This window comes from Botrytis porri (genome assembly GCF_014898465.1).
Source record: "Botrytis porri strain MUCL 3234 chromosome Unknown BPOR_001, whole genome shotgun sequence".
Lineage (NCBI taxonomy): Eukaryota > Fungi > Ascomycota > Leotiomycetes > Helotiales > Sclerotiniaceae > Botrytis > Botrytis porri.
Window position 1 is genome coordinate 3,423,068 of NW_024066075.1, and position 16,469 is coordinate 3,439,536.

Sequence of the window (16,469 nt, forward strand, 5' to 3'; positions counted from 1 at the left end):
CGCCTCCTCATTCGCCTAGGGTAGTACCTTCCAAGTAAATCAAGTAACAAATGAAAGCTGTTTCAAGCATTTTTTGGGTAGCCTGCCTTCCAGAACTCCCTTGCCTTCCGAATCAACCCAAGGATGTCTATCTAAATTTGAAAAAAAAAAACGTTAAACATTATTTCATATCGACGTGATTCTCCCTGCTGGAGTAGTTCTTGGTCTTGGTCGTAGATTAATTACAGACTCGAGTTCTCGGAGCATTTTAGTATTGGCATCCGCTCGGTCTCTCAGAGACTCTCTCTTCACACGATCCTCCTTCATCTTCACAATACGTTCTTCCCTTGTCAACTTGCTGCGTTGGTGTGGTATCGCGATTGCTTCAAATACTTCTTCTGCTTCGGAGCCACTCAATTCAAGGCTAGACCGAGATCTCGCCTCACCATTCAGAGCCCTCAAAGCGTCAGCGGCTGTCCCCTCTTCAACGGCTGTTAGGCCTCCTAGAGATGATGCTGGCGATGTCATTCCACACATAGAAGATAGACGTTTCTCATTCCTGTCAATGTTCACTGCCAAGGCAGCTTTGCCGTCTTCCCACTCTTGCATCAATGCTTTCAAGTCAATGCCTATTGAATCGTATTGCATCATCAGGTTTGAACCGAGTTCAGATACATCTTCTGTGTCGTTCAATGATTTGTCAGACTCCTCGCGCAAAACATGCAGTTTCGCTTGTAGTCCACGGATCCCAGATGATAGCGTGTTTAATTTGCGTAATTGTGCCCGCGCACGCTCTCGGCCCGGAGTAAGTGGTAGCTTTGGAGTGGTTGGAACCGGGAAATCTATAGAATATTAGATTTGAACGATATTGACAAATGATTCGAACTTACTCTCTTCTTCACCTAATATACGACGAAGTTTATCCTCTGCCTCAGAAGTGACGGCGCAAAGTGTATGTAATTCGTCCACAGCAAGGCCCCATCTATGAAAATCGGGTTTACCGCCATGCGCGTCAAATGCAAGAAGGCAGCAAAGGAAAATCTTTCGAATAGTGTGAAATCTAGCAGCGAAGATTTTCAATACCCTGACAGAATCCTCATCCTCGAATTCACCTTCTGTATAGCCAAGCATAGCCTCCGTATAGTCTAAGTTGCTGATATCGTATACATCATAGTATTTATCAAGATCCATCTCTTCCGCCAAGGGCTTCAATAAGTTGCATGCTTGTATATACCGAGGGATAATGTTGGCAAAGGAAATTCGGAGGATCTTTCTGAGTCGTACACATCTTCGTGTTTGACTTCGGTCTTCGAGACGACTGACGGGGGGCAAGGGTGTACTTCTATTAAGAGGTTAATTTCGCCAGTAACTTGAATGGGGAGTGATCCTACAGTCTATACCCACGAGATACTAGTTCAACTTCTTGAACGAGTGTCAGGGCCCCTGCTGCAACAGCATCAAACTCCTGTGCTTTGTGGACAAATTGCGATGCTTCCACGATAGATTGCTGTCGAAGGTATTGGAGCCACTGCTTCCGCACATATATATATAATACTATTGCAGAAGCCACTACCGCAAGAGATAGTATTACTACTCGGATCTTCCCACGTATAAAAGTTCCATTTCCGCGTGTCCAGTGTATTAACCATGTAAAAGAAAAAGCAAGTGTTGCCGTGGCCGCGGCGCCCGAGAGAGTGAAGGATCCAATCTGCGGGGCATCGAGCGTAGGCCCTGTAATATCTCGAGATTGGCCATGACCTGTCTGCGCAAGAAAGGAATGTGTATTGAGAAGTTGTGAAGCTACTATAACATAACGGAATCGTTCGAGAAACTTTGCATTGTCGGCTCGACCAAGTCGTGAATTGACAGCTTCCTGCGATTGATTATCAGACGATAAGACTTGGATAAGGCTCAGATGACGACTCACAGAACAGGTATTATGTATCGCTGCGACAGTAGTATTGCGCGGGGGGGCAAGCTGCAGCGGCGGAGGAAGTTTATGTCGAAATTTAAGAGATACGGTTGGTTTCCCTCGTGGAGCAAATGATGGACTCGACAAATCAGAATCCGCATCCCCCTCATGGCTTGATGCCCATCGTGTGTCCTCTCCACCTTCTCCTATGGTAACATGTCAGTAAGTCCCCACTCATGCAGTGTGCAAGATATCCCCCTCCTCTTCATGCATACCTTCGAGATAGGCGGCGAGCGGAGAGTCTTCGTGTATTATAGTCTCCATGGAATGCAGGTTGTTATTGATAATTGCCGCCACAGTCCATTCCGGTAGGTATCATCAAAGTAGGAGTGATCGAATGAATAGGTGAATGGATGAGCAGATTGGGGGGTGAATGAAAGGAGCTCCGATGTAATTAGTGATTATAAGACAATGTCATGAACGAATGGATGAATGGATGAATGAATGAATGAATGAACGAATGTACGAATGAACGAATAAACGGTGGAAGAATTGACCAATTGCTCTTAGTTGTAGTTTGTTGGTTTATTAATAAGAAATGCTTTGTGTACTCGAGATTGGACCAAGTAGAAACCATTACTGGAGAAGAATACTCTGTACAGATCCGGATGACTACATTGACTATAGTCGGTCAATTGCATGCATACATTCATACCTACCTACTATCTCCCTTGTTTAAACTTTACACAAGTCCGCGAGTCCACGACAGGAAACTGGCAAGTCCACCAATCTCTCGGGTCAAGGAAGAGATGGAGTACCTTGCCATGGGAAATCTTAATATGGATCAATCACCGATTTACCGACATTCATGACCTCTCTAAGCCACTCAAACCCATTCAAAGCCACTGCTCCAACCCCTTGATATAAAGTTTTCCCCACCACTCCCCCCCGTCTTCCTCATCTCAAAACAATTCAAAACATTCCTACTTTGGTCCGAATAGTCCACAAGCTATGGTCTTTCGAGGGTTCTTCGTCCAATCTTGCTCAATTTTGAGTTGAACCATATATATAATTGTTTCAAGTTATCGCGATATTTATCAAAGCGGGAATCAATATGGTAAACTCCACTAGTATCACTATATTCGGGGTACTAACGGTTTTCCAGGGAACAAATATAGGTTTCAAGTTCAACCCACGTATAGGTAATAGACCCAGACCTCATTTCCACTCCATGAACGAATGTCGGTCGGCTCAAATTGGCCCTGTATCTGTCTCTTTCTGCTCTGGCTTTGCAGATAGATGGAGGTATATACGAGATAGCGATGTGCCATTATGCAAACTCTCGCCCCATATATATATATGTACACATACCATAGATTTGGCTGTTCCTGTGTCCTCTTTTGTGCCGGAATTATGAATAGAGTGTCAGCCCCAGATGAATTCTAAGTTTGGTATCAGACTCGAGAGTGTAAGCATAAAGGAAAGCTTATGAAATGAGAATATTCGTCTTCCAGGTAAATCGGCATGATCCTCGAGGCATGTGATATGAGAGGAGCACCGAGCATAAGTTTATTCCATATTTTGGATTAACGTTCACAAGTCTTCAATAAAGATAAGATTTGAGTCTCATTGGCCTCGGGATTTCGGAAGTGGGTGGAAATCCAGGAGACGATGTCGTACCGTCGTATCTCTTAGATTTCCGACCTTCGACGAATTAACAAAATTACAAGTCAAGGTGCCAAGTTGGTTCACGAAACCCCTCGTAGAAGCCATCTTCTACGAAATAGATACTTGACCTGGAGAAGAAATTCCGTTCACACCACGTATGTCCGGTTTGTGGACCGATTCGCGACGACGCCAACGCGGGCCAACACATTGATTGTTGGTGAGGCATCGAATGGATCTCACTGACGTGTGCGGCATCAAGTCAATATATAAGCAAAGTTGTGGCTTGACAATATACTGTTTTTTGGGGGGGGGGATACTTGTGGTTGGAACATCACCTCGTTTTAGCAACGACATATCCACAGCTTCTTCAGTCGAGGGTCTCAAAGATACGGAAAGCCCTTTCTTCACCACTCTGTCATGTTGTAACATGCTGGCACTCTGACAATCTGGCACTCATACGGGGTCAATTGTGGCGATTGGCATTCACAACTAATACATGCACATTTTCAGGTATTGGAAGCTGTACGTTTGTCCCTTTACAGGTATGCTGGATCTTCAGTGAGATCAAACAGCACCCTGCCTTAGTCGGACATGTCGGAGTTAGAGTCTTTGGAATTGTGACTTCCGCATACATCAGTCACTCCGGGATTTTTTTTATTAAGCAAGGCCCAGAGCAACTTTCCGGTCACGACTCCATCTCATGCCTATGTATAATTAAGGATTCCATTATTTTTACAGCAGTAATTTATTGGTTGCTTCATTCAACACGACTCAAATTCTTTCAATCTGATGTATCTGCAGCCAAACTAATGTTGTGAATTTTATTAGCAAGTTCAATCAAGTCGTAATCGAAATAAGCTTGACTTTAAATGGAGACTTGTCTTCGTGGTACCTTTAACAAGGGGTACACCAATCCCTCCCCGAAGAACGGGTAAAGAAGGTAGAACCTTCTGAACACTCCCAACAAACTAAAGTTTCGCTTCTACAATTTCGATGCTCAGTTTTCTGCTACTGAGTTCTCTCGTATGCGACTTTTTCATATTTCAATCCATCACGCTCTTTTGATCCGAATTGTACAACTACTACTCTCAGATACACGAGCCGAGACGGGTCACTTGCCCCCCCTGATTTCATCGCACTTGGTTATGAGCAGACCGTACACATGCTCTTCAGCGACTTGCATGAGGATTGAAAAAGTTTATAGCGCATTAACGAGAGGGGCATGCTTATACGAGAAAGGATTGCTTCCGCATCACAGCAAAGCCGGCTAATCATTTGCTCGTCATACTAGCAGTTGGTTGACTTCACTGCAACGTGGATGGAAACGGTTCTGACTTCCTGTGATGTTCAGCAGTACTTCTGTCTCGAAAGCAAGCGTATAATTTTCCAAACTCGAGCAAAGTAGCTGTATGACAATGGACCCGGAGTCAGAAAACAGAAACACGGACGAATGAAGTTTCAAAGACCTGTATTCTCACAAGGAGCAAGAATTCCGATATCAAATGTGTCAGAAAACTCTCTGCGTGCAGGGGAGTTCGCAAACTGCGACAAAAGGAGTTAGTTTTGTCAATCTGAACCACTCTTTCGGACATTTTCAAGGTGACGTGTTTTTGTTTTCAGCATGTTTACTTTTGAAAATGCGGAGACTCCATTTCAAAGAGCTACGAATCATCTGTAGCCCTCCCTTGTTATCTATTGTGATCGAAATAGTGTGGCGATACCAAACCGAGCCTTGTACGTAGAGCCATCACACCATGGACACTTACTCTTCTTGGGGTAGGTTGCGCGAGTTCCCTTCTCCAAAAAGTGCTCTCTTCCGTTTTCCTTGATCAACAAGTGAATTTGCTTTATGGCTATATAGATAAGAAATATGCCGTGCCGCCAGTTGCGGATCGCAAAAGCAAACTTCCATCTAAAGTAGTACCAAGGCTATGGAAGTCTGCAGGAATCTATAAGCATCCAGATCTTCTGTCAAACTCTTGAGTGAGCTTTTAAATTGTTAAGTATCTACAATGTCTTTCGCAACACCAATTTATCCAGGTATCAACCTCGAAGCCAACGAGGGACCTCTATTGAAAGCGGTATCAATTGCTTTCATGGTCTTGACCGTGTGTACTATTGCCATTCGCTTTTTTTCCCGCTGGTACACTGAAATTCCTCTGGGCTTAGATGAATTGTTTATTCTCATTGCAGCAGTAATTCTCATCCTCTAGAACCTTCTCCAACTTTTCCCACAGTAAAATTAATAACCAAAACTAACAACAGATCCAGATCCTCTCAATTGCCTATACAGCAGTCATAATTGTTGAAATCAACAATAACTTCTACGGACAACACGTTCACAAATCTGATCCGGAACATCTTGAAGCTTATCTGAAAGGTCTATATGCTTTGGCTCTTCTCTATCCCATAGCTCTTAGCACGAGTAAATTGTCTCTCTTGGCGCTTTACTGGAGAGTATTCGCTGTCACTGGCGGGAAGGTCCCAATTCTTTTCGCCAGTGCAATCAATGGTGCGTGGGGTGTTGCTGCTGTGAGTTAACTCCTTACTATCGTGCCATTGTGCTGTGTGAAAGTTCAACTTCATGGTTTCTGGAAGATCCATTAGTCCTATATTCCCTCATACCATGTTATGCCGATCCAAGTGCCACCCAGAAGAGTTTAACAGAGAAAATACTAACTCTCCATCTCTACCAGCTCGTGGTGGGAATTTTCTCATACCGTCCCTTGGAAGCTTTTTGGAACACTGCCATTGCAGCGCAATGCATTGATTACCCCGTCTTCTTTACTTCCAACGAAGCATTTACGATTGCATTTGATATTGTGGTCCTCTCCATCCCAGTTTGGTTCATTGCACAAATCAAGAGAAGTATAGGGGAGCGGATTACTATTAGCAGCACTTTTTTGTTGGGGCTTGTGTGAGTGTTTCATCGAATGGTGGTTACTTGGTTCAATGCCCTAATTCAAAATGTAGGGTAACGGTAGTTTCGGCAATTCGACTATGGCGGCTAGTTTTTGCACAAAGATTGCCGGGCTTTGATCCTACTTGTAAGTTTAACTTCTAAGCCATTTCCTACCCCTTTCCTCTGAAAATATATCTTACATGCGCTCCCCGCAACCAACCAATTTAATAAAAAAACAATAGTCAACGAAGTAGACGCCGGTCTGTGGGCAATAATCGAACTCAACCTCTGGATTCTCGTCGCCTCGATCCCGACTTTCCGTCCCTTGCTCGGCCAGATGTGGCGCAATTATTCTGAGAAAACAAACCGAAGCGGTAGTGAAGAATCCCCAGAATACCCTCTTAGCAAAACAAGAACTACAGGCACTTTGTTTCCTAGGCAACAGCGAGACATGGATTTAGACACCGCGCCTGTATTTGGATTCGACGACGCAAAGAGAAACTCGGGAAATTTATCAGAGTTCGAGCGATATGGAAGAAATGGCAGTTCGGGGACGTGGCTTAATGGGGATAGTGGATTTGGAGAGAGCCTGGGTGTGAGAGTCGTAGATGCGGATTTGGAATCGCAGATAGAGACGGAGGTTGAGGGATGGAGAAATGCGTATGGATATGCGTCTCAGAAGGGTGGGGGTGGGGTGGGAAAGCAACAGAGGCGGGGTAATGGGATGAAGGATTTGGCGGGGATAAAGGTGCAGAAGAAAAGAGATGTTAGGAGGGATGCGGGTGATCAGGCGGTCTAGGCTGGGTGGTTGGAAGGGTGTGATTGATGGGGTTATGGAGGGTATTGAATCGAAGGAGTTTGAGAGGAAATACCTACTGGAGTTTGGTGCCGGCTTAGATAGCGGTTATTTTACATGTTGATGGTAGCGATGATTCTTTGATTTAACAGGTTGCTTTTGAGGGATAGGGAAACGGCGATTATGGTACATAGTCTAATCATTTGGGACATTTAGACGACGTTTATTTCGAAGAAAGGTCTCGGTATTCTAATGCTAAATTCATTTTTGAATCTTCCGTCTTGTTCAGAATCCAACTATCTAGAAATTCAGGGAATGTCTGAAGCCAAAGCACTTTTCGTCTTCCTCACAACCCAAAAAACGTGCAGGGAGAAGTAAACTCATTCTTTCTCCGTCTCCTGCAGGGAAGAGAATTGGATCAAATTAGTGCTCCTCTCTCCTCGTGTCCATTTTTATATTGCTTCATCAAGACCTCCCCTCAAACGCCTTTACCACCCAAACCGCCTGAATAGCATCTACTTAGACTGGAAGTTCCTAGATCTAAGTTTTACATAAAAAGATGCCCATCATGCTTTAGTTCCGTGCAATCCAGGTAGCAACCAAATTATCAACGCTTGAGAAAATGGCAGTGGCAGCAGCAGCATACTAGATAAACTAGACTGCGCCGCACTCTCAGAATCATCATATCCATCTTCCTTAGACCACTTCTCCATTTTTGTCTACAAATGTAGTTGCTTCGCTAAAAGCTATAGATTTGCATAATTTGACATCATTCCCGTCAATCAAGCGTATACCCAACTCTACTCGTCCCCTTCGATCTCGCAATCTTCTTTACAGTCGTCTTCCCACACCGACTCGTACTATCCACATGTGTCCCACCACAAGGATAAGTTTCCGCGCCCACAATCTTCACCACTCTAAACTTCTCCTCCTGCGTCATTCCCATAGCAGCTCGATCGGGTATCAATCTCTCCATTCCATTTGCGATAAAATCTGTCTCATCCCACCAGTGAATCTCAACAGGCATATCCGCCTCGATATACTCATCGAGTTTTTGCTGAATGGGTGTTTTCCATGTACTTTCAATGAGGCCCGCAAACTCACACGCCGCGGAAGAAGGGAAATGCGAAGCTTTCGTTTCGTCGAAATGGGGAACGGAAGAGGAAACGAGGTGACGCACTGCAGCACCGAGAACGTGGCCAGCGGTATGGTAACGAGAATACAAGAGGCGTTTTTCCGGGTCGATTTTCTGCGTGATTTCTTGATCGGGGAGGAATTGGTTGGGGGTGGTGAAGGAACCGAAGTGGAGAACTTCGCCGTCGGTGGTGCCGCTCATGCGCACCATTTGGACGGTGAATTTGCTGCCTTCTTCAGTCTCCATGGTGCCTTCGTCGGATGGTTGACCACCGCCTTGGGGGTGGAAAATGGTAGATTTGGTTATGATGACGTATGAATCGTCGTTACCATCTTTGAATAGCAGTTTTTTTTCCTCGGAAAGTGTTGAGAAAGGGCTTATGGATGTGATGGCGGTTTGGAGGGTAGAGAGATGTGAGTCATGATGAAAAGCTAGATGGGTGCGTTCGGTCATGGTTTTTGAGATTTGGAAGTCTGAAGGATTATATCAGAAGTATGGCTGATTTCTAATTCTGGAATCGACTCAAACGTTTGGTTTGAAATGTGGACTGAAGTCTAGGGATTTCATCCAATTCAGATTCCTTTTGAGAGCCTGTGGCAGCCTCGGTGCATTGACGTTTATCCGAGGGAAATAATAATCAGGATACAACTTCCTGACTCTGGTTTTATATTCTCTGATATAATATCTTAGAGATTTGCAGATGAAGTCTGATATATAAGGGGAATTTCAGAACCGGAAGCTTCTAGATTTACGGTAAAAATAAGCTAGCCTAAGAGGGAAGGCGTGCAGAGCATATGATTACCGCATGGCATTGACAAGATAACGATCACGCCCTTTCTGCTACATGTTGGTAACCTCCTAGAATTAGTCACATCACGTAAATAACCGAACTCCATCGTCGCCCCCTATTACTTTTCAGGGGGTTTGGGACAAATCGATCAATCTTTTCCATGAAAGGACGCTTTGAAAAAATGTTCCAAGTATACTACAACAAGTATCGTCCCGCAAATCGAAAGTATAAGGTTAGAGGTACAGTCACTCGAGACTTTTAGTCAATCAATAATACTTGACCTTGTGTAGGATTTCATATCATAGCCATGAAAAATCTGATGTCATTGTAAACATCATTTTCAAGCAACTTTCAGTAGTCAGCCACATCTACAGACCATCTCAGCCTCAACGCCAACCAAGCGATATACACCATGAGAAGAAAATCAGCACGCAAAAAGGATGAGATAATTAGCGAATAATCTTTCTTCGCTTTTTGAGTTAAGGTTACTGTGTCGCTGTAGGCCATATAAGCAAATCCCAAACTTGCGGCAACTTCATATGTGTTCTTTCTTCTTTCTTCCAGAATCACGTCATTTTCCATTACATTTTCAGAGAGCTGGTGACCGACATGGCAATAATCATAATCCGAGTGCGATGGGCATTCCACAATGGTCATTTGCCTCTTGCCAGGAGCTTCAATGCCTGTGAAAGAACGATGAGTAGTAGAATTATTGTAATAATGATTTATTCTTTGAATCCTTCGGTGAGCATTAGAAGTTATCGTGATGGTGGATCTGATCGTAATGTATACGGTTCTTGTTGCATGCAAATACAATGGTAACCATCATCAGAGGGTTTTCGTACTTACATTTCTAAATATACTCCTCTCCCGAGGTGTCTTGCATATTATAACGTTTCTGGTAAATATTCGTTTAGATCCCAAGGAGATTGATGAATCCAATGATCCGTAAGGCTGAGCAATGAGTACCTAAGTCGATGTAATAAGGAAATGAAAGCTTACTACACATGTTGAAAGCATCAATATGCATACGACCATACAGTCCAGAGCTTACAAATCCATTTAGATCTAATTTTTTGGTGGATATGTCAACACGAATGGGGGGGGAAAGAGGAAAACAATATAAGCGCTCAGAGATCTAGATTTACCCTAGTCAAATCGATTGATGAGCAGGAGGAAGCGAAAGCGAAAGAACCTAGACGAATAGATCCTTGAACTTCGTACAGAATAAAATGCTGATGAAGTTCATCTAAATGATGACAAATATGGTAAACATGATGCTTTTGATACTTTTGATACTGTTAATTCCTATTTGTAGTATTTTTTTTGTCCTTTCAAAGCCTTAGAGCTCAAACTAGTCGGGATGAATAATAATCGAATAAGAATTTCTAAGGCACCTCGAGGGCTTCTGAGTGGCTTATCCATGTACGGTGATCACTAAAACTCATCACGGGGTGGTTCGCTGGTGATCAATTTCCGCTGCACGTTCGCATCTTGGCAAAATCATCACAATTTCATCATAGTTCATCAACCTTTTCTAAAGATATTCACACAAATGCTTAGATATAAGTGACTTGCATTAGTCTTTTGACATATCTAGGCATTGGTAATCGAGCTACGGCTTCCCCATCCTGGGAATGGCTCTTTGCTGGGATTGATTACCCGATTGTTTGTTTTGTCTCTTCATCCGCATCGCCAATGATATATCGTTGGTAGTCATGAATATCACACAATTCTTCTAGCATGCGTCGCGAATAGGCTCTTCACATCAGTTGCGTCTCCACTTCGCCGAAGTTTCCATATCATGTTCCATATTCATCGTGGATAATACAACATATGAATCATATAAATTTGATTGCATCTCAACTGAGATCCAGAATCCCAAGTTCGGGTATGGGAACCGGTCGATGTAACTAGTGCTGGTAGTCAGCTCAGATCCACCATCTCGGTAACCCCTTGTTGGTATGAGTGCCGTAGGATTCCTCGATTCCTGTCTAATCCGCATTAGGATCTTGCCCAAGCTGAGCTTTTTATATGCCATGATGGAGTGAATACTATCATCAAATATCTATCTTCGTGCACTTCATTTCAGAGTATCTATATAGATGAAGAGATATCCTCATTCATTTCATTATTCAATACATCAAACATCAGTATCTCTTCACAGCATTACAACTATACTTCCAACACTCATCTACGTCCTCCGCCAGTACTCTGTCATACTCTTCATACTGATTTATCCCATCTCATACCACAACTTCACCATTCAATCATGTCTCGCAACTCAAAGTCTTCACGTCATCAATCAAGAAGCACCGAGGGCAATCCTGAGTATATGGTTGAGCAAGTCAAGAGTATTATCACTTTACTGAATGAGGTCGTCTCTTCTAGACCCCATGAATGTGAAACTTATATCCCATCTGCTCGCTCAGCCGTCACTGCTCTTGAACATATTCGCTTTTTTCGTGACCCGGCGCGCTTTGCTGAGCAGGTCTGGATCATCCAGGGGCTTCAAAGCTTTGCTTTCTACGACGCAGATAATGGAAGTGTGATGGGTATCGCGGACTTTTGCCAGAATTCATGGCTTAGAGTGTTGAGAAACTATCCGGATGATGTTGACGTCTTGACGGGTAAGTCAATATAATATCTTACTACTTCTAGACAGGCATTTTGTTAACACAACTATCATATTAGGGCTGGGTAAGAATTGGCTCCAGAGATCTCAAGTAACTCTAGCCCGTATTCATTACGAAGAAGGAAATGATACCACAGGTACTTCTGACTTATAACTTTACTTCTCAGAATCCGATTCTGACAATTCATCTTCTCTAGCACCGCCCAATGACCCCCGCAGACAAGGTCCTCTCTATGTCGAAGCCCGAGGTTACCTCCAACCAGCTGTGGATTTCTTCACTCGGGCCATTCGAGCCGCCGATGGTCTCGGATATACGACTGGTGAACTATTGGCTTCAGTAAGTCGCAGATCTCACGCATGTCCAGAGAGTCTAATCTAACAACCAAATAGGCTGCAGAATCACATATGAGTCTAGGCAACGTATCTGCATCTCCAGCAGATGAACATGCTTTCACTCAAGCAATCCGATATTTGCGTCGTGCAGAAACAACACAGGGGTATCAATTATCGGAGCACATGCAACAATATCTTGATGATTATGGAAGATATGTGTCTTAACTTCTTCATCCTTTCATCCCTTTTTCTCCAGCATCTTTTACACCCCTTACGATTTTGAGAATTTCGGCGTACACAACACTAGCATTCAGTTTTCGGAGTTATTATCAGCATTTTCAGGAACAGCGTAAAATTGCATAGCGGCGTCGATTAGATTTATTTTTGGGCAACACTTTTCTTTTTTATTGGTATCACGTTGATTTTGATTTTATTTCTGCTTTTACATCATGCTCTTTAGAATTTCTTTCACTTCTCTCTACCTAGGTCTATCTACGGCCATAAACTGCAACAGCAGGCCTGTACTATTAGGAAATTTAGCACAGCTAGAGTAGCAATCAAATTTCCTGCACACTTTCTATCTTCTTCCACTGTTCGTTCGATATAATTCATGCCATTGATGTCAGAGAAGGTGACAATTTACGTGATACAAAAAACATCTAGATGGGTGATTCCAGAAACTCCCTCCTTGTTTAAATCCTTCCGGAATGAAAAATCCTCCCGGCAACATAATTAGGGCTGGGAGGATTGCGCTTAAGTATGAGGGTAAGCGCGGTGAATGAATGAGTACATTCCATGATATGATAGCTCGCGGCTGTGATATTTGTATGGGTGATCGAAGGGGCTTTCAGTAGTAGGTAGGAGTAGATATCAGACTAAATGGGAAGAAAGAAGTGGTGATTTATTATTGGATTTCGGTTACAAAAAGAGGGCCTAAAAAATATGAAAGTCTTTGCCCTTGCGTAGATAGCCATGACTTCAATGCTCAATATCTGTAGACACTGTGGTCTTGTAAATATGGAAATCAATCTGCATTCGGGTCATAACGGTATAGACCAAAATATCAAGAGACACGCGGAGATAGCTGCATGCTGGAGATAGTATTGGCGGTTATAAAGTACCCATCCAGCTTACCACCGGTCTTGGAAATTACTGCGCAACAACAGTTGAGCTGCTAGAGATGAGGTAAGAAATCTTCGCCGAGGGGGTTCGAAGGATTTGCTTGATATGATTATGAATAGTCGATGACAGCAGGCGAGGTAGGGGTTGTTCTTACTGCGATTGATGCATACATTATCGTACTTGACACCCCATGAGGTCCCATGAGGTGATGGTGATAAGTCCGGGTCTGACCGAGACTTTAAGAGAAAGGGTGAGAAATTTTGCTTCTGTGGCAGCTTTTCGCAATTATCTCGTATCAAAATATCATCATGCTTGATATTTATTACTCCCAAGGTCCGTATATGTTCCCCCGCCTCCCTAACTGTGGCTAAATGTGGCTGTTAACCCCAGAACCTGCGATGTGGTCTTCAAGCCTTGTAATTAAGGCCTCAAAAAGTAAGCTCCAGAACACCTGGAAAGCTCCAGTGCTCACATATTCTTGATAATCACTCCGCAGCACCTCCAATTTACGAATACCTCCCCAGTAACATAACTCAACACAACCTCCAGTTCCTTTATTGAAGCTTCGCATATCGTCCGGTTGTCTTCGTCATCTTACCACCACAGTAAACAAAAGTAAATTCGTCATCATGCTTACGGAACGAGAAATGCAAATAAGTCCGATTGTGCAAGAGTCTGTGATACACAATACAAAGGTTCGTTATTTAATTTGACAGGTTCGAGTTGGAGGCAGCATTTGGGTGGACTCCGCCGAGCGAGCCTAAAGCAATCTCGATATTGGTCAAGCTACTACAATTGCAGCTTCACCAACCTTCTCTCTCTTACACAGATAAATCAGCTAATCGTCATCTTCTACAGACTCTCGCGACTCTCCACAATCTCACAGCCTCCCTCTTCGGTGTCGCCGCTGGTATCCTCGGTCTCGAATCTTACCCTGGATTCCTGTTCTACATCTTCTTCACGCTCCTCACTAGTGCTCTCGTATATGTGTTTCGGATAGCTCCGCATATGAGTAAAGATACTATGGGTGATCGATATTTTAGAGGCGCGTGGGAGTTTTGGTCGGGAGGATTAGTAGAGGGTCTGAGTGGATTTGTGTTGACCTGGACTTTATTCTATGGATTGGTTAGGGCGTAATGGGAGATAGTGGGTCAATGTGGCAGGGGGAGTTTGGGAACAGAGTGATCTTTATGGGACAGGCTGAAGTGTTGGATGGACGTGAGGATTATTTGGATCTGAGAGGATTCAATCTTGGAAAATCAATCGACTATCCTACATCCAAGAATCCTTGAACACAAACGTCGAATAAATAATGTGGGGAAAGGGAATGATCGATAAACCACAAGCGCAAGCGAGAGGGAGCAGTGCAATAATAGGAATGAGAAGATGTAGTGATGACTGGAAGGAATACGGAAGATTGCGCTTGTTGACTTTAGGCGCGGATGGATTTCCCTCGTCGCGACAAATATCAACTAGTATGGCGCTTGGAGTTGGACTGATTGATATTCGACATGCTTGATGTTTATATTCCCAAATGGTGGTTATGTCTATGTGTCCATATACAGTATTGCGGTATCAAATGGAGTTGAGGAATACCAGAGTTCGTTTCACGGATATAGATTTGAGTTATTCCCTTTGCGTGTGATAATGAGAGCAAGTGTTCGCAATAAGGTAGGACAATAATTTCTGAGCTATGTTCCTTTTGTTGCCGTTAGCAATCCTGTTTAGTAGATTATCTCAGTCAGAGTCCTTGTTAGATTGTCTAGGCCTGCTCCAGAAAAGAAATGGATCGCATTGAATTTTTTCACTGGAAGTATGGAGGAGACATAGTGAAACTTGCCAAATCTTCCAAAACTTCCAAAACATAAAACACGCTTCTATACCCATCCTGTCTTGTAAAACTTCTTGCATTTACACCATCTAGAATTTCCTTGCTGCAACCTGAACATTCTGTTACGTATTGTAAGAATACTACTTTGGGATGTTCCCTAAGTCTAAGAGTCCTACGAGTCGGAATATCAATTCTTAAAGGTGCACGCTGAATACTGTTTAATATATTCGAACATTCTTCATTGCTGTTATGGATGGATGTATTGTTGTTAGCACTATCTGATTATTACTACCACCGCATGCGTAGCTGGTGGTATTCCCAACCTTCACAGATTTTGTGTGACTATTAATGGGATGTGCTTGCAACATTGTGATGAAATTGATGAAGTTGGTGTAATTCGCTAGTGCTGCTAGTTATCTACCTATGGATAGTTCCCTGCCCCCTTCAATTCTAGGGATACATCTTGGGTCGTGTGTAAATAAAAACGTATTGGGCGAAAGAGGAAGGGCTTTTGTAGTAAGGCGATGGGAAACTCACGAGTTTTATAAAGTTAAAACCCCTCCTCCTGAGTCCTGAAAGCTTCACACTAGCTTGCAGAGTTTATGCTTCTTGTTTCTCCAACCTGTTCTCTTTCCTCTTCTTGACTATGAACCCTCTGCTTCTCTTATATTTTATTATTTGCTCTTTAACTACAGCATGAGACAAGTTGGTACTTATTTGCAAGGTAGCGGGGATTTCTGAGGTAGAACTCTTTCAATCGAATAACTGGCCAAATTTCGGTTCGTTCTGCTAAAAGGGGTCTAGAATCAAGTTCTAGAATCAAGTATCTGGAAACATCTTATGGAAAGTTTCGACCAATCATGATTTCTTCATTCTCGTAACCTGGAGGATAATAAGAACATGCATTGAACGTCAACTGATATATCTTTGCCATGCGGTAGGACGAGTTTCGCTAGGGTGTGTTTGGTGGTGAAAAACGGTGTTAGAGTGATGATTTGGTGATATATTGGTAGAGTAATATCAAAATGCGAAGAGTAGCAAAAATTCTTTTGTCCATAGATCAGTCACAATGGGATGGTGTTATTTTTCAATGTATAATGACGATATTCTTCGAGATCATGATTTGGCTAGTCTACTAGTGAGAGAGAGTGGCATAGATTTCTCAAGGAAGTGTAAATAGTGTGACGATGGGATTCATCAGAATGAACGGAGAGAGTCGACATGTGGCAAAAGAAATTTTCGTTTTACAAAGCTTAATGTTTGTTAGCCTGGAGATAAGAGGGCAGTGACGATCGTTGCTTTGGGTGGGGAAGGAGGTGATGAAGTTGAACGGCGATATCGTTAGTAAGAGAAGAGGATGGGAATA

General features: G+C 43.2%; 5 protein-coding genes across 5 annotated transcripts; 3 read left to right on the forward strand and 2 right to left on the reverse strand.

The window, feature by feature from the left end:
* Window positions 1-165: 165 nt before the first annotated feature.
* EAF01_000927 (uncharacterized protein) lies at window positions 166-2,215 on the reverse strand (the record flags this gene model as incomplete). The annotated part of the gene is made up of 5 exons (XM_038909177.1): window positions 166-821; window positions 870-1,321; window positions 1,371-1,852; window positions 1,907-2,097; window positions 2,167-2,215. 5 exons carry the CDS (start codon window positions 2,213-2,215, stop codon window positions 166-168), a joined length of 1,830 nt encoding a protein of 609 aa, XP_038776083.1.
* A 3,356-nt stretch (window positions 2,216-5,571) lies between these two features.
* On the forward strand, window positions 5,572-7,260 carry EAF01_000928 (uncharacterized protein; the record flags this gene model as incomplete). The annotated part of the gene is made up of 5 exons (XM_038909178.1): window positions 5,572-5,754; window positions 5,831-6,091; window positions 6,256-6,476; window positions 6,533-6,606; window positions 6,704-7,260. The coding sequence occupies 5 exons, from the start codon at window positions 5,572-5,574 to the stop codon at window positions 7,258-7,260; spliced, it is 1,296 nt and encodes a 431-aa protein (XP_038776084.1).
* A 775-nt stretch (window positions 7,261-8,035) lies between these two features.
* On the reverse strand, window positions 8,036-8,845 carry EAF01_000929 (uncharacterized protein; the record flags this gene model as incomplete). Its single annotated transcript, XM_038909179.1, has 1 exon — window positions 8,036-8,845. The coding sequence occupies one exon, from the start codon at window positions 8,843-8,845 to the stop codon at window positions 8,036-8,038; it is 810 nt and encodes a 269-aa protein (XP_038776085.1).
* Window positions 8,846-11,454: 2,609 nt separating this feature from the next.
* Window positions 11,455-12,375, forward strand: EAF01_000930 (uncharacterized protein; the record flags this gene model as incomplete). Its single annotated transcript, XM_038909180.1, has 4 exons — window positions 11,455-11,812; window positions 11,877-11,954; window positions 12,015-12,154; window positions 12,208-12,375. The coding sequence occupies 4 exons, from the start codon at window positions 11,455-11,457 to the stop codon at window positions 12,373-12,375; spliced, it is 744 nt and encodes a 247-aa protein (XP_038776086.1).
* A 1,307-nt stretch (window positions 12,376-13,682) lies between these two features.
* EAF01_000931 (uncharacterized protein) lies at window positions 13,683-15,107 on the forward strand. Its single transcript, XM_038909181.1, has 2 exons — window positions 13,683-13,967; window positions 14,131-15,107. Exons 1-2 carry the CDS (start codon window positions 13,902-13,904, stop codon window positions 14,407-14,409), a joined length of 345 nt encoding a protein of 114 aa, XP_038776087.1. The 5' UTR covers window positions 13,683-13,901; the 3' UTR covers window positions 14,410-15,107.
* Window positions 15,108-16,469: the final 1,362 nt, after the last annotated feature.